We start from the raw sequence: 22,365 nt of genomic DNA, 5'->3' as shown, positions 1-22,365 counted from the left end.
CCTATCCTATTTATATATTTATTTATTTATTTAAATGATTATCATCAAATTGAAATTGGTCAATGGAAGTAAACTAAGATTGGCATGGTCATGTATATGCTTCAATTCAAGGCATGACAGTTGGGACCTGGAATACTGATTGGAAAACATGTTGGTCCCATTCTGGGAATTCATTGTTTTCTTTTGTGTTTTAGTGGGGTTTGGACCCATTTTAATTTCTACCATTTAAACACTATTTATGCCACTAACACCAAGTACTTTAGGTACACTTTTTGTGTCTCAAATTCAATTATACATTTGGAACATTATGGATGTCTAAATCTTCTATTATAATAGTAATTATAAACTCTCCTAGTTGAGTTAGATAATTATCTCAAGATAGAAATACTGTAACATTAAAAAATATAAATTTATTTTAAAAGTATTTTTAAAATAAAATAAAGTAGCATTTATAAATACTACAAATAAAAATATTCTTATATAAAAAAATGATTATAAGATATTGACACTTATTATATTAAGTAATTTAGTCAAATATGTAAAATATCTAATGATTTTTAACTAGAAACAAAGTTAAGATTAAATTTTTGAAAGGGACTAAAAATTATTCCTGTAATAAAAAAGAAACAAATAAAATTTTTAAAAGGGTTAAACCAAAATGTATACATATTTTATATAAAAATTATTATAAGGGCCAAAAAAAGAATTTGAATTGAAAAAAAAAAGAAAATCACATCATAAAACCCTTCCTTTGTCCACCCTATGTTTTTGTCTGATGCCTCCCTACACTGACCAAGGGGTGGCAGCAATGGAGAAAAGATGCAGGCAAATCATATTTTTGCTATCAAAGATTCCTCATTTATTAGACTTATATATATTATTTATCTAGATATAAATGCATGATACCACCTTATATATAGGGTTTGATAGAGTTTACTTATTTATGTATGATATGCAATGACATATATTATATATCGGAAATATTTGGTAACAAAAAAAAAATTAGTCAAAAAGTAGTTATAATTTATCTTATTTAATATTTATTAATTATTATGATAATTAATGAATATTAAATAAGATAAGTTCTAATTATTTTTTTTTTGTCTCCCTAGCATTATATAATTACAACTTGAAGGTAGCATTTTATTGAAGTTAGGACTTGTTATGATGAATGAATCACCAATACATTAAAAAGTTTACGTATTTATAAATGTTGTTTATTTGATTAAAGCATGATTTACTTTACCCAATATCCTTATTTAAATATTTTTTTAATAAATATGAAATATTGAGATAGAAATATAAAAGCATAAAATTATATTTAATTTTAAATTTTTTAAATAAAATATTAATTTTTATATTTTTATTTTTTATATCTTATTTTTAATATCTTATTTTTTATTTTTTTTTAGAATCAAATACAGTCAATATGATCAATTTTTATGCACGTGCAAATATGATTATAAGAGCTGGATTTTAACTCTAAACTACTTGTAGTTTAAGGAATATTAGAGAGTTTGTTACTAAACTAAAAAAGAAAAAAGACAAGGTGTTCATTAATGTAGGTCAAAGATGGTCTTGCTTTATTTAAAAAAATAAAAAATAATAAAACTAATGAATTTAAAAGTTTCCTTATACAGTAGCTGCTACATGGGAAGGCAATGGAACATGTCAGTAAAGTAAGGAATCAATCTTTATCTAGAATCTATCATTCTATCTCCATTTGTTTATTCTATATTTAAACTAAATTTAGATCAAAACTAAACACGTGCATAATAACTATATAAGCATATTCATGGTTTTTTTTTTTATTTCTTTACCATTACTTTTGGACCTTAAGTTGTTTTTGAAAATTTCAATTTTGGTGATAGATTCAATCCAAAATCCAAATACAAGTGTGTATAAGTAAGCCCATTGTTAATAGTGTAACCTATGACTAATTCTTTTATTTGGACCGAACCTGAAAAGTGACTTGGTCTCCCTTCATTTTATACGACCCGGGCTGGGACCAAATTAGCCGGGACGAAGTTCTAAATATTGAGCGGGCCGAAAAAAAAAACTTCACCTGAAATGAAAATCGTTAGATAATTTGACTGATTTAACTAAATTTTTATCTAATGATTCTTAATTATTAATTTCACGGAAAGTTGATTGCAGTTGAATTTTTTTTAAAAAAAAAGAAAAAAACATAGAAAGCTTAAGGGCCAACATAATATATTTTAATAAATAATTAATTTAATAATTATTTTTTTTTATAAACACGTATGGTTGATTTTTTTTTCATTTCATTATTTTTTTTTCAATTTAGAGAAGTCTAAAGGCCAGTTTAAATAAGTGTATAAGTAATTTTTTTAACTTTTAACTTATAAAAAGTTATAGTACTAATGTTTGATGGAATTTTTAAAATTAGATTATAATTTTTTAAAAAGTTATGATTTATCATTATTTATTTTATAGGTGAACCAAAAAAAAAATATAAGAAAAAAAATATCAATAATAAGAGATACCATTTATATTCTAAAATAAAAATTTAAAATTTAAAAATTCAAATTTTAAAAAAATAACTTTAATATAAATATTTATTATTTAAACTTTTTTTTAAAAAAAATTAATTAAGTTATTTATCCAAATATAATCTAATTTGGACTTAATACTTAAGAGGAAAAAAAATATCTAAAAGCAGAGCGTAGCATAGTAGTAAAGTAGTCTTGCACGTAGAGGATTGGAGCTCTGACTCGAACAAAAATCTTCTGAATTGTGTTTCTCTCTCTTCACTCTGTTTGTGTTCCCCAAGCTTCGCGCTGCTCTCGCTAAAACCCTAAACCCCTAAATAGGGTTTGGAAAATAAAGTCTCTCCCTTTTCACATAATCACAACTCTCTCTCTGTTCCATACAAACGCAGCTCAAAATGTTAACCACAATCCTCAGAAGAACTTCTTCTTCTGCTATCACGAAGCGCGCTCTCGCCGCCGCCGTAACCTCCACTACCGACCCCTTTCTCCACCGACTCACCTCTTCCTCCGCCGCCTCCGGAGATTCACCCGTCGGCGAGCTGCGACGATTCTCCGGGTTAACTGGTTTTTTGAAAGGGAGAGCCTTTCACTCTAATTCAGGGCCATTGAATTTCCGCTCCTCGTTCTGTTCTCGCGCGGAGTTTGCAGTTGAGGATTACGCCTACGAAGAAGGGTCTAGAGGGAACAGCGCCGATGAAGGTCTTGAGATCGCGAAGCTTGGGATTTCGCAGGATATTGTTTCTGCTCTTGCAAAGAAAGGAATCTTCAAGCTGTTTCCTATTCAGGTGAAAACGAAAAATCATTTTCGGGGTGGTTTGATGAAAAACAGTGAAATTTTTTAGAAATTTAGTGGCTTTAAGTTGATGATGACTTTGTATATTTATTTGTTTTTATTGGTTTGAATTTGGTGGAATTACAGAAAGCTGTGCTGGAACCTGCTATGCAAGGACGTGATATGATTGGTCGAGCAAGAACAGGAACTGGAAAGACTCTTGCGTTTGGGATACCAATCATAGATAAGATCATTCAGTTCAATGCTAAGCATGGGTTGGTTTATTTATGTATTCTCCACTTGAATTTCGATTTTGTTGCTCTGTTTGAAATTGATTGTATTGAAGATGGATCAGGTGATTTGGTGTGGCTAGTAATTATAAAATATTCACTTGTATGTTTAACTTAGAAGTTTTTTTGTGGGTGATTTGTGCCAGGCGAGGAAGGAATCCCTTGGCTTTGGTTTTGGCTCCTACCAGAGAGCTTGCACGACAGGTTGAGAAGGAATTCCAGGAAGCAGCACCTAACTTGGATACCATCTGTGTTTACGGGGGTACACCCATCTCTCGTCAGATGAGGCAGCTTGATTACGGTGTTGATATTGCTGTAGGCACGCCTGGCCGAATCATCGACCTTCTAAACAGAGGTGCCCTGAATTTACAGGAAGTTCAGTATGTTGTTCTCGATGAAGCTGATCAGATGCTTCAAGTTGGCTTTCAAGAAGATGTCGAAAAGATCTTGGAGAGGTTGCCCCCTAAACGTCAGACTCTTATGTTCTCTGCAACAATGCCTTCTTGGATAAAGCAGATTACTCGTAACTACCTACAAGATCCCCTGACCATTGATCTTGTAAGTATGCAATCATGTTCTAAGCACTAGGAGAATTTCTTGGAGCATTAAGGCTAAATTCCCCCATCAGAACTCATGTTGTCTCTTTCGAGGATTGGATTATCGATTTTCATATGAAACAACAGGAGTTTTGGTGCATTTGTGTTGATATGGTTATTAGCAAAGTAGTCAAACTATTTGATATTGAAAGAAAATCTGTTTGAGATTAAGTTGCTTGCTTATGATGGCATGTTGATCATTTTTTAACTGAGAACTTATTGGTGCCATAGGTTGGAGAATCTGATCAGAAGTTGGCAGATGGAATTTCACTATATTCTATTGGAACTGATATGTATGTTAAAGCAGGAATTCTCGGACCTCTAATAACAGTATGTCTTCTTTCATGTACCAATTAATCTTGTTGATGGACTTGTTTTTGCCGTCTTCCCTAAAGTGTATCCCTTGTCAGGAACATGCAAAAGGAGGAAAATGCATTGTTTTCACACAAACCAAACGTGACGCCGATCGATTAACATATGGCTTGGCAAAAACTGTTCAATGTGAGGCCTTGCATGGAGACATATCCCAAGCTCAGAGGGAAAGAACTCTGGCTGGATTCAGAAATGGACATTTTAACGTTTTGGTTGCAACAGATGTTGCTTCACGTGGGCTTGATATACCCAATGTGGATCTTGTAAGTCCTGCACTTTTACTGTGTTATATGTTGTATGCATCTAGTCTCTGTCAATGTTGTATGCCATCTTTGTGTATTGCATTATGTATAGGACTACAGGCAAATACTGAGATAGAGAATGCTATTATTAAGTTACTCAATTCTTTACATGTGACCACTTAACATGGTTTCTTCAAATAGGTAATACACTTTGATCTTCCCAATTCTTCGGAGATATTTGTTCATCGATCTGGACGAACAGGTCGTGCTGGTAAGAAAGGAACTGCTATTCTTGTTTATACAGAAGATCAGTCCAGGGCTGTTAAGACCATTGAGCGTGATGTGGGATGTAGATTTTTAGAGGTGATCTATTTGCACCCTACCCATTTCTGCCTATCTCTTCTATTTACTTGAAGACGTAGTGTGTTTAGCATTAATTTTCTGGTTCTATGAAATTAAAAGTTGTCTCGACTGTTGAACAGTTAAGGTTCCCTTACAGAGATGTTCCAAAAAGTTTATTGTTAGTTTGTAACTAAAGTTTTTCAATTACCGTGATATGCTAACCACCCGAGAGTCCTCTACGGTACTAAGTTGCTGAAATATTTAGTCTAATACACTTTTGCACTTAAGCAGCCGGTGAGCTACCATTTCTAAGTTGTTTATATTAGGGATTTTGTTGCTGTCATATATTTGTGGTGTTCCTCTGCTAACTTACATTATATGTTAGGTTATTTTTCCTTTTGTGCATAATAGATGGCTGAATTTATTTATTAATTTATTCTTTTTAATCAGCTACCAAGGATTGCTGTTGATCCTGGATCAGTGGACATGGGTGGTGGACGATTTGGTTCTTATGGAGGTGGAAGGGATCGTCGATCTGGTGATTCAGGTTTTGGTCGTAGTCCTGGATTTGGTCGTTCAGGCGGCTATGGAAACTCTGGGTTTGGCCGCTCTAGCTATGGGAATTCTGGGTCAACTTCTAGTCGTTTTGGTGACTCTGGTATGAGTCGACCCAGGGGGGGATTTTCAGGTGATTCATCTGGGGGATCAGGCTTTGGTCGGTTTGGCTCCTCTGATGGCTTTGGTTCAGGTCAATCGGGGAGTAGATCCGGAGGATTCAGTCGTCCAGGGGGTTTTGGTGGTTCAGATCGTTCAGGTGGTGGTGGTTTTGGGGGATTTGGTGGTTCAGATCGTTCAGGTGGTTTTGGAGGTTTTGGCTCAAGTCAATCTAGTGCCTTTGGTGTTGCTGATCAGAACAATAAGGGAAGATTCTAACTTCATAAATGCTATCAGGGCACCACCACCTTTGCTTCATGGTGGTTTAGTTTTGGATTCTATTTACTGTCATTTTCTTGGAAACTTAAGGCATTTAGGCAAATGATCGTATCACTGAAGAGTGGAGAAGTTATTGCATAAGGACAATAAAATTCTATAGGTATTGGATTTCTCTTTTCTGGGGCTGTTTCATGCTCCATCTCTAGAAGTGAAAGAAAAGAACGGGGACGACCCTATTATGCTTCCGGGTTCCAATAATCTGCCTTGCATTTGTGTTATAGGCATATTGCAATCTTGAAGAGGCAGCGTTATGGAGTGGTTATCCAGATAGTAATGTATTTATGGTAGTAGTTTCTGGGCCATATAAAATTCTTTAGGAAGCTGTAGGATGCTCTGCTGTTCTATACTATATTTACATTTTATTATGAAAACACATTCTAAACTAACTGATGTGTAATATTATCAATCAGTAATCCTTTTTGTTTCCTTCACCTTGGCATTAGTTCTAATTGATTTTTTCAATTGTCTTTTTGTTCATTGTAATCTTCACACAATTCCTAGATGGTCTAAAGTCTAGATTGGTTTTTGAATAATTTTGAATTGGTATTAATGACTCGTAAAACTAACAATATTTCTTACTTCACGGAGGATCAAATGGACACTAAAATCACATGTTAAATATAAAATTTATGAATGCATCCTTCTGATCTTGATTGCATGAAAAGTTAAAACAAAACAAAAAAATACAACTGTGTGACAATCAAGAACAAAAATGACAAGTTTAATCACAAATAAGAATTTAAGACACAACTCTGTTTAACCACTATAAGCTATTTACACAAGCATATGTATATGAGGGAATCAAGAGAGTGGGAAAGGAACTAAGGTCTAACAAGTGGCAAGTGCCATGTGCTAATATAAATTGAGTGTTACATGAATTGTATCCTTTAGCTTCTCAGTTTAGCCATTGTGTACTAATTCTAATCACTAAGAAATGGAGGTTGTAGAGTGTCTTCTTTCTCTTATTCCGCTCCAACATTTGTCAGCAACCACATATTTAACTATAACAGTCTTTCATGAAAAAGTTCCAAGCTAACCATGCTGCTCCAACAGCAGGCTCAACCTGTTCAATAAACCAAAGTTGTTTCAAAATTGATTCTTCAAGGTATGATTTTTGCTCTTTGATTTTTAAAGTCACAATTCAATTGAGTAAACTTGACGCTTATATGCTTTGCAGAAAGGTTCATTACATTCCAAAAATAAAAAAATTACAAATTTTCATGTTTTGGTTGGTAGTTTAATTTTCCAGTGTTATTCAATAGAAATTACAGAAATCGCCATGTCATACGGGAAGTTACATAGAAATGGATCATATTGGCAGTTCCTTTTGATTTTTATTAGATGACAACATAAATTTGTCTATGTGTACAGTCAATTACCTGTGAAACCTTATTAAAAGTTTGCAACAATATTCAACATAATCTTAGAATAAATTCTAATATAAAAGCAGGACAGTGCAGAAATATAAAAACAAGTGACATATTATACTGACCTTTGGTCTAATTGGAAGTACCCGGGGAAAGTACTTAGAAATGCAATTTACTACTTCTTTTCCGATATCCCATCTCCTATTCGCTTCAAGAACACCACCAACCATCACAAGCGGGAAAGCATCCTTGCCATCTGCCAAAATTATCATCATATGTCAATAACAGACAGGAAAAATCTAGAGCTCGTGTCAATGATCCAACATTTCGTGCTTTCAATGTTTCCATGTTTTAAAAGGACGTTCTTGAGGCCTAGTCAATGAGTTAAATTTCCTTGGTATATTCCATTTTAAACTCCACGCGCAGCATCGAATGCAGTTTTAAATAACATTTCCTGAATTGCTTTTACGACTAAACATGAGTTTGTTGTAGAGTTACTGCTGAAAGATCACCCTAAAATCAAACTGTTACCTCAAAAGAGTTACGAACAGGCTTCATAAATATCTTCCGAGTATTATTAATATAGATTACATTAGAAAACCAGATTCCCAGACCTTTTTTTTTCGTCCCTATATATACCTATCTAATGGGTATAAAAGTCAAGTATTTGAAGTGAGATAACCCCTAACCTTGACCACTTAATCCAAGTCTCTCTACAACAGCTTTGACACTTGAAGCCAGCTCTTGTACAGATTCTAGCAAAATCTTATTTGCAACCTCGTCCCCAGCCTCTGCACAGGACACGACAAGCGGTACAAGTGCTGCAATGCGCGCCCAAGATGGATCTGCGTAGGTCCACCTGATTTTCAACGTGACAACCAAAGATACTGTGATTTTGTGATCCAATGTCTCTCTCAATTGTATGGACGGATAAATTTTCATTGAAAGAAGACAATAATCAATAGGCCAAATGAAGCCATATAATTGTAGACTTCAAAATTCAACCCAACAACATAAAATAACCAATATATCAATCAGAAAATTATTTCTGACTTATAAGTTTGGTTCTCTGAAATAAAATTTTAAAAACTTGCCTGCATTTATCCTACAGACAAGCAAGGGACTAATGTATACCAAATTTTTAAGGACCTCATCATTTGCCTCCACAAAATGAGCAAAAAATGTACTAGTTTACTTAAACATATGAAATGTGGAATCATTTGACTGTACCCGATTAATTCTTCTGCGGAAGAAAGATCGAGTGCTTGTAAAATACTATTCGTAAGCCTTGTACTAGGACCTCGACCATCATGCGCTTTCACTACTGCAGTTAAGGCCTGTGCAGCGATTCCATATCCACTGCAGAGAAAAAAAATGCATACCTTCAACAAAATAATAGGCAGAAATCAAGTGATCAAGTCGAAATTCAAAAGAAAGACCTTCCCCGAGTCCCTATTTGTAGCTCTCCAGGAATATTACTAGTGATGCCAGCATAGAGCGAAGGGGCTTTTGAATGGCTGGGGAGAGATCATGAAAGACGGAGAAATAATCGCGGCGGATTACCTGCCCCAGTCACCTAAGACAGGTCCAGCACCTGCAGCCCTTGCTTCTTTGCCATCCTCTGTAAATCCATATGCAATGGTCCCTGTGCCCGCAATCAATACACATCCATGAAGCCTACCCATTGTTCCACTTGCCAGGGCAGCCACAGCATCATTCCGAACATACAGCTTCACGTGGCTTGGGAATATATCCCTGTTACATCAAGTCACAACATATCTTAATTGATAGTTCACATCTTCATTAAGCAGTGGAGAAACTATTTCTATGGAAACTAAAACGCACAAATTATTTTAAAAACTGAACCGGAAAATGCACAAACAAGTTATTTAATTTAAACTTTCAATTATTTACAGATAAGCTGCCTAATTTCATTGTGTGATGTGTCCTAATATCAGTTCTTTATGCATACTGCTTCTGTAAATTCAAAAGGTGAAGATATCCGGTATTAATCAATTAGAGTAAGACAACAAAATAGAAAAACTAGAAGCAGCCGAGGCTATTATTTATGACAGGATATAGAAACAAATTCCTTTTCTTAATTAATATATAGAAGGAAAAAAAACCACGATAAATAACAGACTCAATTGTATTCTTAAATTATAAATAAGACAGAAAAAATAATGCATTACATAGAGAAAACTAACCAATAAATCAAATAAGTATAGTTGTTAAGTTTCTTCTAACAGCTAAAGAACACAAACAACATGACTTATTTATCCGAAAAAAAAAGGTAATGTATACTTATATTGAGCAACCTAAGCCAATTGAGAATTCTTTGTTGATCTGTTGGATGGTTAACACCAGATACAGCCAAACAAACAGCTCGGACTGAAGATCGTTTTGAACCACATTTTGAAAGGGCATCTGCCATGACTTGCTCTAATGTTTCCCTTGCAGCAATTTCTGTAGAAGAAGTTATTCATGGCAACAACTAACAATGTAACTTCTTTTGTGACATGATCTTCTTTTCATTTATCACATAAATTTTTCTAATTTTCTAAAAAATTGCTGAAACCATCAATTTGTGTCTATTATTTATGCATCATTTTATCTTGTAAAAGGAACAAATAAAAATGCTGTGTGTCCTTGGCAAGGAGGCACAACCAATAACTTTTGTTCTATGTGGAGTTGAAAAAGATCAAAATAAGAAATTCATTATTGAGAAAAGAGGGATAAGAAGGTACAAAGTGGAGTTAAAAAAAAAAAAGAGAAAAAGAAAGAAAAAAGAAAATCTCAAGACAAAAAATGACAATATGAAATTCAAAAAACATTAAAATAATACAACCCTCCCAACAAAATATGAAAAAACTAGAAACACTGCTAATGGAAAGTATATCATCCTAAAACACAGCCATAGGAGTGGTAGATAATGCAGAGTTTTAAAACTATAAACTGCTCAAACAAAAGAAAAGGTACCAAAACTTTGCAACTTTCCCTATCAATAGCCAAGAGCTTTGTTCTAGGCCATAGTCTCTCACAAGTCATTGCTACCTTATAGGCTTTTATATAAGTTAAAAAACTAGCATTCTACCTACATAAAATATCAACAACTTTCTCCAATACAAAATAGATTTTCCTTCACCAATTTACCTACCTAAGCCATTATCAACATCCCCCTCAAATGTGTAAAGGAGAATGTACTTCCCAATAAGCTAAATTGCTCTCACTATTACTCTCCTCAATTTACCCAATCCACAAAGGGAATTGAATATGATAAATAACCAGTGACCACTGAACAGTAAACTGAATTAACTAACCAAAACCATTCTCTAAAATTAGCAGAACTCAGACCCAACAAAGCCAGAAACAAAATCAACTTTTGAAACCAACCCACAAAGTAAAATCAAACAAAAAGGCAACTTCCAATTAGTCAATTACCTCCAACACTGTTGTGATTAGAGCAGCCAGCAACAGCCCTTGCAAGAATTGGAAGAGACTGGAGCTGGGAATGGGAAAAAGAAGGAACCATGGGCAAACAAATGCAGACAGTTGATGTTGTTCCACCATCCAAACCCAAAAGAACACCATTCTCACCACCACCATGTCCATCAGAGACAGCCATGTCATCCTCAAAATCCCAAATTTCACCATTCCTATACCTCTTCATAGCATCAAGGACCAAAACCTGTTCTTCCTGTTCCCCCTTCTCCTCCTTCTCTTTCTCCTGCTCCGGCGTCATCACTCACTCACTCACACACACTATTTGAATCGAAATCGTTAGAGAGAGAAAGAAAGAGATCAAAGGTGAACGGCAAAAAGAGGACAAGGGACAAAGACAAGGAAGAAGAGAACAAAGGAGAAGGAGAGAAAATAGATGACTATTAAAAATTAAAACTTAAGTTAACAGAAATTAAAAATTGAATTTTTAATGATTTTAGGGTGTCCCAATTGGACGGCCACTACCCTCTATACTCCATTACTCCTTCTCCAGAGAAAGTTTAATTTTTTTTTGCAGCTTCCACCAAACAATAAGAGAGAGAAAGACTGTTTCGAAAAGTCCTAGGTGCAAATGTGCAATACCCCCAATTCTTGAAATTTTTGTTTATGATATTTGGATTCGCAATGGTGTTTTTTTAAAATATGAACACTTAGAATATTATTCTTAAATATGGAATCGATTAATTAAAGAAATAGAAATTGAACTATATAATTTATAAGATAAATAAAAATTGGATTGTTGGATTTATGTTAAAAAATTTGAGATACATAAATTAGATCCTCTAATTGGTATATTTTTTATAATATTAAAAAATAAAAAAAATTATAATGTCAAAATATATAACACCTTTTATTTTCATATTCAAAAAATGAATCCTAATTTTTACCTCTTAATTAATTCTTATTTTTTATATACAACCTAGTTCGATTTATTCACAAAAGCAATTCGAACCAACGTGGTTCGAATTATATATATATATGAACTGGCTTATTGCTGAAACGATTTTTGGTTTGGCTGATATACGTAAATTTTGGAGAGCATTGGTTTATTATCTAGTTTTAATATATATTTTATATAAATAATTGATTTAATAATTATTTTTTGTGTATATTTATTGTAGTTATTTTAATTTTACATGAATAAAAATTTGAAGTCAATCCATATTCTAATAATAGAGGACAGCTACACGTGATTATAAATACTTATGTTTTTTACTCATGATGATATTGATTAATAACATAGTAACAAAATTGTAATGGTTAGTTCATTAAAATTAAATTTTTGTTTTGAACAAAATTAATATATTTGAAAATTTTAAAACTACAGTTTTTTTTAAATTAAATTAAATCTTCACTAATAATGCTAATATAAATCTAAAAGATTAAATTGTCAATATAAACTTACACCTAGTGTATAGTTTTTTTTGTTTGGGTGTTAACATTAGGGCTGGCAATTCATACCCTATCCACGGGTACTCAATCCGGTCCAATCCGTTCGGGTAGAATACGGGTTTAGGGTATACCCTATCCTACTCTATCCACACCTCATATATAACACATATTTTATAAAAATCTCTCTATATAGTAAAGGAAGTGAGACTTAAACCCACAACCTTTCTTATGTAATGACTTATAATAAGTGAACAACCACTAAACTAGTTAGTTAATTTAGTAATTTAAAGCATTAATTTTTTATTTTTTATGTTATTAATACGTATAAAATTCGAAATAATTGAATTTTATATTTACTTTGAAAAAATTTGATATTTCTGCGGATAGGGTAGGGTTTAGAATTTTAGGGTGCGAGTAGGGTTAGAGTTGAGAGATTCTCAACCCGCGAGTAGAATATGATAGAGTTTTAATAAAATTTTCAACCGCAGATAGGATTACCCTACCCTACCCATTACCAGCCCTAATAATTAACATAGTTAACTTTCAATTGGGACTCGGGAGAGATGAGCACATTTTATTTAGTTATTTATTTATTTATTGTGGACTGGGAGCACATTTTATTTAGCCCTCATGTTCCATGATTCTGATATTTGTTTGCATAAAATAAAATCCAAGAAGTCGGTAGGAAGTCCATAAATGCAAATATGTGCTGGGGTTGCACTAATTATTTATCTTTAATATATAGAATAATTTAATTTAATATTGAATCATGAATAGTTCTTTGCTGACTGTGGATAAGGACAAGCGAATAGGACAGCTAACATCACAAAGAGAAATTTGAAAATTCAGAAAATGACCAATGTAGTCATTTGTGAATTTTTTATTTTTAATATTGGAGTGGTAGTGGTGTTTTTCTTAAATGTGGATTGTTGGAGTGTTATACTTAAATGTGGGATCGTTTAATTAAAGAAAAAGCAGAAATCGGACCGTTCGATTTGTTAGAGGTACACAAATCGGACCGTCCGATTTCTAGAAATATACAAATTGGTCTCAGAGATTTGTGGGAGGTACACAAATCGGTCCCAAGAGATTTGTGTTTAAAAAAAGTAAAAAATTTTAAATACAGAAATCGGATCCAGGGATTTGTGTACTTCTACAGTTTTAAAAAACACTAAAAATTATCATGTTAAAGTATATCACCATTTTTACTTCTATAATAAAAAAATTAGCCGTCTTTTGTATTATCTTATTTAAATTTTTATTTCTTTCATTTTTTTATATATTTTATCCGAAATATCTTTACTGTTTTTGTAGAAAGTAGAGGGTATCTGATTAGTGATAACATAATCCGGGGCGACTAATTTTATAATTGTTCGAAACATCCACACACAATTCTAACGCAATAAAAATTTAGGTGTGATTAATTTTATGTAAAATTGATAATTGAAAATTTTTAAATAATTTAATAAATTTGACTAAATTATCATTCTACTGCTAGTGAAAATGGAGTAACCTAATATATTTTAGCTTGATTTTTTTTATTTTTGACAAAAGCAATCTTAAAGAAATAACATCGTAGTTTTTTAAAAATAATTTTAGTTTGATAAAATATGCTTTTTTTTTACAAATATTTCATGTATTTTACTAAATAGTTATACTGTGCATATATTAACAATCAACTATTAATCAACCAAAAAAGGATCAGCCAAAAGATAAACAAAACAATATTAAATTAATTAATTTAATTTTTATTTAATTTTTAATGTTTGTTATTAATTGCCGTTTTGAATAAAATCTCTCATTGACTGATATGTTTCAAATCCCCAATAACCACCCCTGGGATCACGGAACCCTTTCAGCAAGCCCGATCCAAAATTCATTTTTCCTTTGGTCAAATCCGAATCAAACTTTCTCTTCCATTTGGTGGCACAATTCATCGTTACACTAGATATCATTGACGGCGCCGATTTTAAATTAATTAAGTAAACCTAATTAAAAACTATAAAAACCTTCCTCTTTTCTCTCACATTAGCCTATCCACCTCCAACAAACACAAATTCAAAAAATACATAAAAGAACATCCATTTAATATGAAAAAGAAACATTCTGATACTTAGTAGAAGAAACATCCATATATATTAACTCGTAGAGATTTTGAATTCATCCAAAGGTATTTGGCTGGATTTTGGCTGATATGCTTTTGGTTCCCTAGTTTTACTCCTAATTTAATGATTATTTTTATTATATTTGTCGTAACGTTTAGAAAATTATTTAGAAGATTAATTATAGCTTTTTCACGTCCAACTTTATCCATGCACATGCATGTATTTGGTTGTTTCGATATAGACATTATAGCCATCATGAATTCTCAGTTCTCACCACACTAATATTCCTTTGTTTCAACAGAAAAAATAGGGAAAAGAAAATCAACAAAGGAAACATAAAAAGAAAATGAGGTTTTCTATCGTTTTGTTAAGAAAAAAACATAAAAGAAAGAATAAAAATGTGTGTAAAAATGTTCATGGACTGAATTTGATTCGTATATTTGAAGCAGTATTTATCTGAATCTAATTCGAATATAAGGAGATTCGAACTCGCAATCTTTAAAAAAATACGAGGAAATTGTGCCATTTAAATTATAGTATGTTGACAATTTACTTAGCGTACTTAATTTGATTAAAACAAATAAATACAACATTTTTATGTTAATTTAACATTTTATAATAATCATAATAGTTTATGAAATCTATTTAAATTTCAAAATAAAGGTTACATTTATATATTATTATACATACAATAAGATTATATTTATCATTTTACAAAGTTTTGATTTTCTTTTTCCTCTTATTTTGTCTTCATCTTCTTTCTTTTCATTTTCTCCTTGAAAGTTGGAATGAACCAAAAGCTATATATATATGGAGGTTGAAGCCCATTTCATGGTTGTATTGGTTTCTGGTGCTAATGAAGCTCCAAGTGGGTACAGTGCCATGCAATCCAACATAGACAAAATAACATTCTCAAATTCATGAAACCTCTTCATTTTCCCAAGTTAAAAGCCTTTGTTTCTTCAAAAATAAAAACTTTGTCATCCCCACAAACCCCCTTCTTTTATGAGGAACTTCTGGGCAAAGCATTAGACCAATACCCAGATATAAAAACCTTGAAAAGTGTCCACTCCAAGATTTATTACCTCAGTTTTCATGACAACCCATCTCTAGGAATCAAGCTCATGCGAGCATATGCTGCTTGTGGTGAACCCCTGTTTGCACGGAAGGTGTTTGACGAAATTCCTGAGAGAAATGTTGTGTTCTATAATGTCATGATTAGAAGTTATGTTAATAACCATTGGTTTGATGATGCATTGCATGTTTTCAAGGCCATGGTTCATGGTGGGTTTAGTCCAGATCATTATACTTACCCTTGTGTTCTGAAGGCTTGCTCGTGCTCTGATAATTTGAGCTTTGGGTTGCAGCTGCATGGAGCTCTGCTGAAGGTTCGGCTTGATTCAAATGTGTTCGTTGGGAATGGTCTCATTGCAATGTATGGGAAATGTGGTTGCTTGCTCGAGGCAAGGCGTGCTCTAGATGAAGTGCCAAGCAGGGATGTTGTATCGTGGAACTCAATGGTTGCAGGATATGCGCAGAATATGCAGTTTGATGATGCATTGGAGGTTTGCCGGGAAATGGAGGCTTTGAAACAAAAACCAGATGCAGGTACATTGGCTAGTCTCATGCCAGCTGTAAGTAACACATCGTCTAATAATGTTTTGTATGTTAGGGATATGTTTATGAATTTAGACAAGAAGAGTTTGGTTTCATGGAATGTGATGATAGCGACGTATATGAAAAATTCTATGCCTAGCAAAGCTGTAGAGTTGTATTTAGAAATGGAGAAAACTGGGGTAGAACCTGATGCAATCACTTGCGCTAGTGTTCTTCCAGCTTGTGGGGATCTCTCGGCTTTATTGTTAGGAAGGAGGATTCATGAATATGTTGATTGGAAGAAATTGAGTCCAAATTTGCTATTGGAAAATGCATTAATAGACATGTATGCTAGGTGTGGATGTTTAGATGATGCAAGAAAAGTATTTGATAGGATGAAACTTCGCGATGTTGCTTCATGGACTTCATTGATATCTGCCTATGCTATGGCTGGACAAGGTTGTAATGCTGTGGAACTCTTTACAGAAATGCAAAATTCTGGTCTGAGCCCAGATTCAATTGCCTTCGTCGCAATTCTCTCGGCATGTAGCCATTCAGGACTACTGGATGAAGGGAAAATCTATTTTAAACAGATGACAGATAAATATAACTTAACACCAAGAATTGAACACTTTGCTTGTTATGTAGATCTTTTAGGGCGTGCCGGTCAAGTAGATGAAGCTTACAATTTCATCAAGCAGATGCCGGTGGAGCCCAATGAAAGGGTGTGGGGCGCGCTGCTTAGTTCTTGTCGTGTGTACTTCAACATGGACATTGGGCTTTTAGCAGCTGACAACCTACTTCAGTTGGCTCCTGAGCAATCAGGTTACTATGTCTTGCTATCCAATATTTATGCAAAGGCCGGAAGATGGAAAGAAGTCACTGCTGTTCGATCATTAATGAAGAGAAGAAGAATTCGAAAAACACCTGGAATCAGCAATGTTGAGCTGAACAATCAGGTTCATACTTTTCTCGCAGGTGACATGTTGCATCCACAATCAAAGGAGATCTATGAAGAGCTTGGTGTGCTAGTGGGGAAGATGAAAGAGTTAGGTTATGTCCCTGAGACCGATTCTGCTCTTCATGATGTGGAGGAGGAGGACAAGGAATGCCATCTTGCTGTCCACAGCGAAAAGTTAGCCATTGTGTTTGCTCTGCTGAATACTCAAAATTCTCCAATCAGAATCACAAAAAATCTTCGTGTTTGCGGTGATTGTCATATTGCTGCAAAGCTTATCTCCAAGATTACTGGACGGGAAATTGTCGTTAGGGACACCAATCGGTTCCACCAGTTTAAGGATGGTATATGCTCTTGTGGAGATTATTGGTGAGTTCCCAGTGAAAGTATAACTGTATCCTACAACATTACAATAATTTTGAAATATAATCTGTATATGATGGCAGAGAATTTTATTTATTTTTAACATTTTTTCTGTACAAATATACTCAACTTTTATTCAATATTTTGGTTCCAAATATGATATTTAATTTACTAAGCGATTTAATTCAATAGCAATATAACCATGGCTGGAGCTGGACAACTAAGCCATGCTCAATTGGATTATTTATTTCTCTCCTAATTGAAAAATGTCAATATTTAGTCTCTCATACTATTTCAAATAAAATTGTTTCCAATTGTGGAGTAAGTTAATTTATTCTAGTCATTGATTCTTTTCGGATACATCAATGCACTGAATTTACAATTAGTTAGTCGTTAGATAATCTTCCAATGATCAAGTTTAACATTTGATCAATTTTCTTTCTTTGAACAAGAAGATAATAGTTAACTCTTCATTTCGCTTTTCATTAGGAGGGCTTTTATTTGGCTAGAATTACTCTGACAGAAATCAGGAATGAAAATAGTAACTCAAATTTGGTTGGGTATTACAATTTTTGTACAATAGTGTTACTCTTATAATTGTGAAAACATAATATAAAGCCATACTATAATTTCTGTAAAGAAGAAAACCCTTGGCACCACTTATTATTCTTATTATTGTCAGGAAAAAGAGGTTACAATTTTTTGGAGTTATTGAACTAAGGAATTAGAGAAGTGAAAAGGAAACAAGTTAGCCAGCAAGGATCAAAAGACTATGGTAAGTTTTGATTCTTGCATACAGTAATCCCCCTTAGTAAAGTGGGCAATGCCCTTAACTTCCTTTTTCCCTAAACTTCATGATATAGATGAAAATTTGAGGTATAGGACTAACCTGGAAATAATGTACAAATTATAGACCTATTCATACATCTTAATGTACATCTTAATTGCTCCGGATCAGGCTCTAATTAAGGCAGAAAGAAAAGGAAAATCAGAAAATAAGGACCAACTCAGCTTAGGATAGTCTACTCTTGGCGGATTCTAAGCACTCCGCCATGACTTCACACACTTCTTTCGGCGAGATCGGGGAAACAAAAGTTGCCGAATCTGTTTTTCAGCTACAGATACAGAGTTGGCCTGCAAATGGAAAGAGGAAAAAATCCATTTATGAGTTTGAAAAGGGATCACAAGAGAATGAGAGACATTTTTCTTTAACCAAACTCATATCCATGACTTCACAAAAGCTTATATGAAAAGGGTCAATTAGATGGTGCGCAATAATAACCTACGTGGTGGTCTCAGATTTTCCAAACGATTGTAACTAAACTATCTAAACAACTGTTATTTGTGTTAGGCAAGTTCAACTAAGAGGATCCATGACATCAGAGAATCAACCAGAAAAAATATGCATTTCATTTAAACCTAAGATGCTTACCTGCACTTTGAATGGAAAGCGATGCGTTTTCACTTCTGACCCTTTGAAAACTCTAACATCCATGCCTAGGCTGTCAACCCCAATTAAGCAAGCTCCCTGAAAGCCAAGTAACAAAATGAACTAAATAAATCAGCAAAAACCTATTAAGTTTCATTACCTTGAGTCAAATTAGTTTCTCAAACATAATGGTTGTATAGCGTAAATTTTCATTAAGCTGTTTCAAAGACTTTTGTGACAATATGTTATATAGGCATTTTATTCATCCTTTTATGGACACTATATGTTTCAAACTGCATGTTAATTTTAAAGAAAGACACCGTAACCAAAGAAGGATAAAATGTTGAAAATATGGATTACCTCAATATCAAGACCCTTCTTTTTGCAAAGAGCTTTAAGAGCATCATCACAGTTTTGGTTGAAGTGTTCCAGAATTGCCAAAGAAGAGTGCACCAGAATATCGGGTTCAGCATCTTGAAAATCTAGCGAATTAATATCGGACTGCAAATATTTTGGGTAGGCAGAACATTCATAACTTGTAATTAAGAATAGCTCTGTACACTTTCTGTTCTCTAAACAAAACTCCAAATTGTAGAGATAACATTATTCAGCATATGTATGAAGCCAGTTTGAGATACATGCCTGACATCCATACACAGAATATAACTTGATTTTCAGGATCTCCAATCGATATAGTGTCAACCCAGAGTCTCTTTGATCACTAAAACTCTTTGAGCGTAATTCTTCAGTGTCTAAAAGTTTAAAAATGAAAAAAGAAAATCAAGTTTGAAAGACAAGTTATGTATGATTCTGTATTAAAACTCAACCAACTTCTATGAAGTTTTGAATGTTTAATAAAATAAATACACAACTTCACTCAACTACACAAGATCTTTCTGCAACAATTTTAAAGTACAACTTTAAAAAGTTTCTCATGGAAAAACCATAATGACTTTATAGCAAATCATAAACAAGAAATCAGATGATCCAGAATATCAAGATTAGAAAAACCAGATACCTATACGTTCCAAGTTGTATCCATCCACATCTTCGGGGTGACATATCATTCTCAGATATGACTCTTCGTCAACAAAAGCGGGTCTAAGATACCCCAAAATAGAAACACCATTTGAAGGATGGTTCATTTTCTTGACATATTCCATGTTCAAAGCCTGCATAAGAATTTTACAAAGATTCAATATCATTTCTTGAAACTATTAGTAATCAGTTCTACCATGCAACACGGAAAAAAAAAAGGACAGAGGAAAGAAAAGTTTTTTCCGGGGGAGGGGAGGGGAGAGAACCTTTGTTAAGCACTTGGAAAAGTAAATAGGATGAACAATGCTGGTAGTATCTGGCAGCCCCCAATTCACTGGGAAATTAGATTCTTCCATCTCCAGAACCTGTTACCAGAAAATAACATTGTAAATTTTGTGCATACAATAGAAGTAAGTAGTAGCTAGAACAACTAATAACATTCTGTAAGCTAAGCATTTGAAAATGCAAACCTCAACATAGTCATCATCAAATGGGAATTTCTCATTGCTTCCAGCATCAAAAAGGTCATATTGACTAGCTGTTCTTCTATTATCATATATGGGAATGTCCATTCCAATCAAAGCATTCTGAAGAGAGTCAAATCTTGAACGTCAATTTCACAACCACAACTTCGATGAAATAAATAAGGCTACTCTTAGGGACTTGGGTATTATGGGGTGCCCAAAGTCCTGCATCAGGTAGTATGGGATGCTTAATGTTGTATTTAAGGAGTGATTCTTCCGCCTTAATAGCTAACTTTTAAGGTGTAGTTTCCCACTTTCCCTATGTACTTAACAGTGGTATCAAAGTTTTTGTTGTGGTCAGTGTTGATAGAGTGAAGTTGCCATGGACATCGGTTCTCCAGGGGTGGTGTATTGTTAGAGACTTGGGTATTATGGGATGTCCAAAGTCTCACATCAGGTAGTATGGGATGTTTGATGTTGTATTTAAGGAAAGTGGTTTTTTCCTCCTTAATAGCTAGCTTTTAAGGTGTAGTTTCTCAGTTTCCTTAGGTACTTAACAATTACCCTTCAAACATGGCCGCAAAGTTCTTACCACTGGGTTATCTGCACCACGATCCTCCAAAATGTTTGCGTCTTCAGAGATTATGAAATATATGTCTACACAGAAAAAGGCAATAGAAAGCTTAAGCATTCAGTGGTTAAATTAATGTTAAATCATTAAATAATGCAAGCACATGATAATTCACATTTCACACACACGTACACATATATACAAACCTCCATAATCATCAACAAGATATTGAAACTCAGACCATGAAATCTGTTCATGTGGTTCAGAGTGTACAGTTCCAGGAAATACCAGCAAAGCATTTCTATTAGCCTAATACATACAAAAAGGTCAAGTTGATATAAGCATACAGATGCTTCAATATGTCCAGCAAATGAAATGCACTAAATTATGCATCTAAGGGGAAAAAAGAAGAGAGAGGGAAGAAGGGGGGGCGGGGTGGAGAACAAAAAAAGTAAATAGCTACAAACCTCAACAGTGTTTCTTGCTGTCTCAGCAGGAGAGAGTCTAGCTGGGCGAGTATTGTGGGAAACTTTCAGTTCTTCAAGAGGATGATAACCTTGTTTATTCATGTAATTAGATGAATCCGGTACAGAATCTGAATAGTCTGCAGCAACACAAACCTTTGAAAGGCACAGATCGTGACCCATAGACAGCCAAAGGAAGTGTGATGATCCAAAAACTGAACTTTTGCCTCTAAAGATAACCAAAACGATTTTCAGTAAACAATGCAAGTTATATCTTCCAGGAACAATAACTTCCTAAAGCTAAGATTAGAAATGTGACGATAATGTACCGATATAACAAAATGCAGACACACATTTTGATTTTGTCAATTGCCACTGAATAACATTGGATGGATATTTGGTTGCAGAATCAAGAGAATAAGGCCAACCGAAAATATTGTTGTGATATGATCAATAATTATATTACTAATTTAAAACTATAACATTCTTATTTTCATGATCCTAGGTGGTTCCTCTTCAAATCATGTGAAATGCCATAAAATTACTTGGATGAGAGAATTCAAATCTTGCAACAAACAACGACGACAACAACATATAGTTAATAACACATGAATATTATGTTCATGTGGATCAAGGGTGAGCAGTTACAATCATATCAGCAAGAGAACAGTGAGCAGATCAATCTTTTCTGTGAATAAGGATAGATATTAGATAACCGTTACTCATGTAAGCACCTCATGCCAGTAAAGTCATGCACTCTTCTACCATCAATAGGAGATTTCATTGAATTGCTCGTGGTTCCATTTCCACATGATATTGAATGACATATCCCTTCTGCAATTAAGTGTACAACAAGTATTATAAAAAAACTCAATCAGCCCCAATAGTTACCTAACACTCCCACAACTAATTTTATATAGTTTCATTACATTACATGAGCTTCTCTATGCTCTGCATTCTTTTTTTTTTTCTTAACAAATAATCCAAATCTCAAATT

At 33.7% G+C, this 22,365-nt stretch overlaps 4 protein-coding genes across 5 annotated transcripts; 2 read left to right on the top strand and 2 right to left on the bottom strand.

Annotated features, from left to right (window-relative positions):
* The first annotated feature begins 2,758 nt into the window (after positions 1–2,758).
* Positions 2,759–6,551, top strand: LOC107496521 (DEAD-box ATP-dependent RNA helicase 53, mitochondrial). The gene is made up of 7 exons (XM_016117792.3): positions 2,759–3,298; positions 3,433–3,560; positions 3,722–4,133; positions 4,403–4,501; positions 4,582–4,806; positions 4,987–5,148; positions 5,578–6,551. Exons 1-7 carry the CDS (start codon positions 2,909–2,911, stop codon positions 6,058–6,060), a joined length of 1,899 nt encoding a protein of 632 aa, XP_015973278.1. The 5' UTR covers positions 2,759–2,908; the 3' UTR covers positions 6,061–6,551.
* A 181-nt stretch (positions 6,552–6,732) lies between these two features.
* Positions 6,733–11,552, bottom strand: LOC107496543 (uncharacterized). Its single transcript, XM_016117826.3, has 7 exons — positions 10,929–11,552; positions 9,806–9,953; positions 9,051–9,242; positions 8,718–8,846; positions 8,177–8,346; positions 7,613–7,743; positions 6,733–7,183 (listed from the first exon to the last, which is right to left on the bottom strand). Exons 1-7 carry the CDS (start codon positions 11,227–11,229, stop codon positions 7,118–7,120), a joined length of 1,137 nt encoding a protein of 378 aa, XP_015973312.1. The 5' UTR covers positions 11,230–11,552; the 3' UTR covers positions 6,733–7,117.
* A 3,742-nt stretch (positions 11,553–15,294) lies between these two features.
* On the top strand, positions 15,295–17,963 carry LOC107496574 (putative pentatricopeptide repeat-containing protein At3g49142). Of its 2 annotated transcripts, XM_016117873.3 has the most exons (2): positions 15,632–15,769; positions 15,853–17,963. In XM_016117873.3, exons 1-2 carry the CDS (start codon positions 15,713–15,715, stop codon positions 17,410–17,412), a joined length of 1,617 nt encoding a protein of 538 aa, XP_015973359.1. In that variant the 5' UTR covers positions 15,632–15,712; the 3' UTR covers positions 17,413–17,963. The 2 variants fall into 2 exon arrangements, with proteins under 2 accessions (XP_015973358.1, XP_015973359.1); XM_016117872.3 differs by having other exon boundaries at positions 15,295–17,963.
* Positions 17,964–18,073: 110 nt separating this feature from the next.
* LOC107496569 (uncharacterized protein At3g49140) lies at positions 18,074–22,336 on the bottom strand. The gene is made up of 11 exons (XM_016117868.3): positions 22,103–22,336; positions 21,372–21,597; positions 21,111–21,213; positions 20,926–20,990; positions 20,340–20,456; positions 20,136–20,234; positions 19,850–20,003; positions 19,474–19,583; positions 19,192–19,332; positions 18,835–18,930; positions 18,074–18,536 (listed from the first exon to the last, which is right to left on the bottom strand). Exons 1-11 carry the CDS (start codon positions 22,150–22,152, stop codon positions 18,441–18,443), a joined length of 1,257 nt encoding a protein of 418 aa, XP_015973354.2. The 5' UTR covers positions 22,153–22,336; the 3' UTR covers positions 18,074–18,440.
* Between the last annotated feature and the right edge of the window lie 29 nt (positions 22,337–22,365).

This window comes from Arachis duranensis, chromosome 7 (genome assembly GCF_000817695.3).
Source record: "Arachis duranensis cultivar V14167 chromosome 7, aradu.V14167.gnm2.J7QH, whole genome shotgun sequence".
NCBI lineage: Eukaryota > Viridiplantae > Streptophyta > Magnoliopsida > Fabales > Fabaceae > Arachis > Arachis duranensis.
This window is presented reverse-complemented; position numbering and strand designations above follow the sequence as displayed.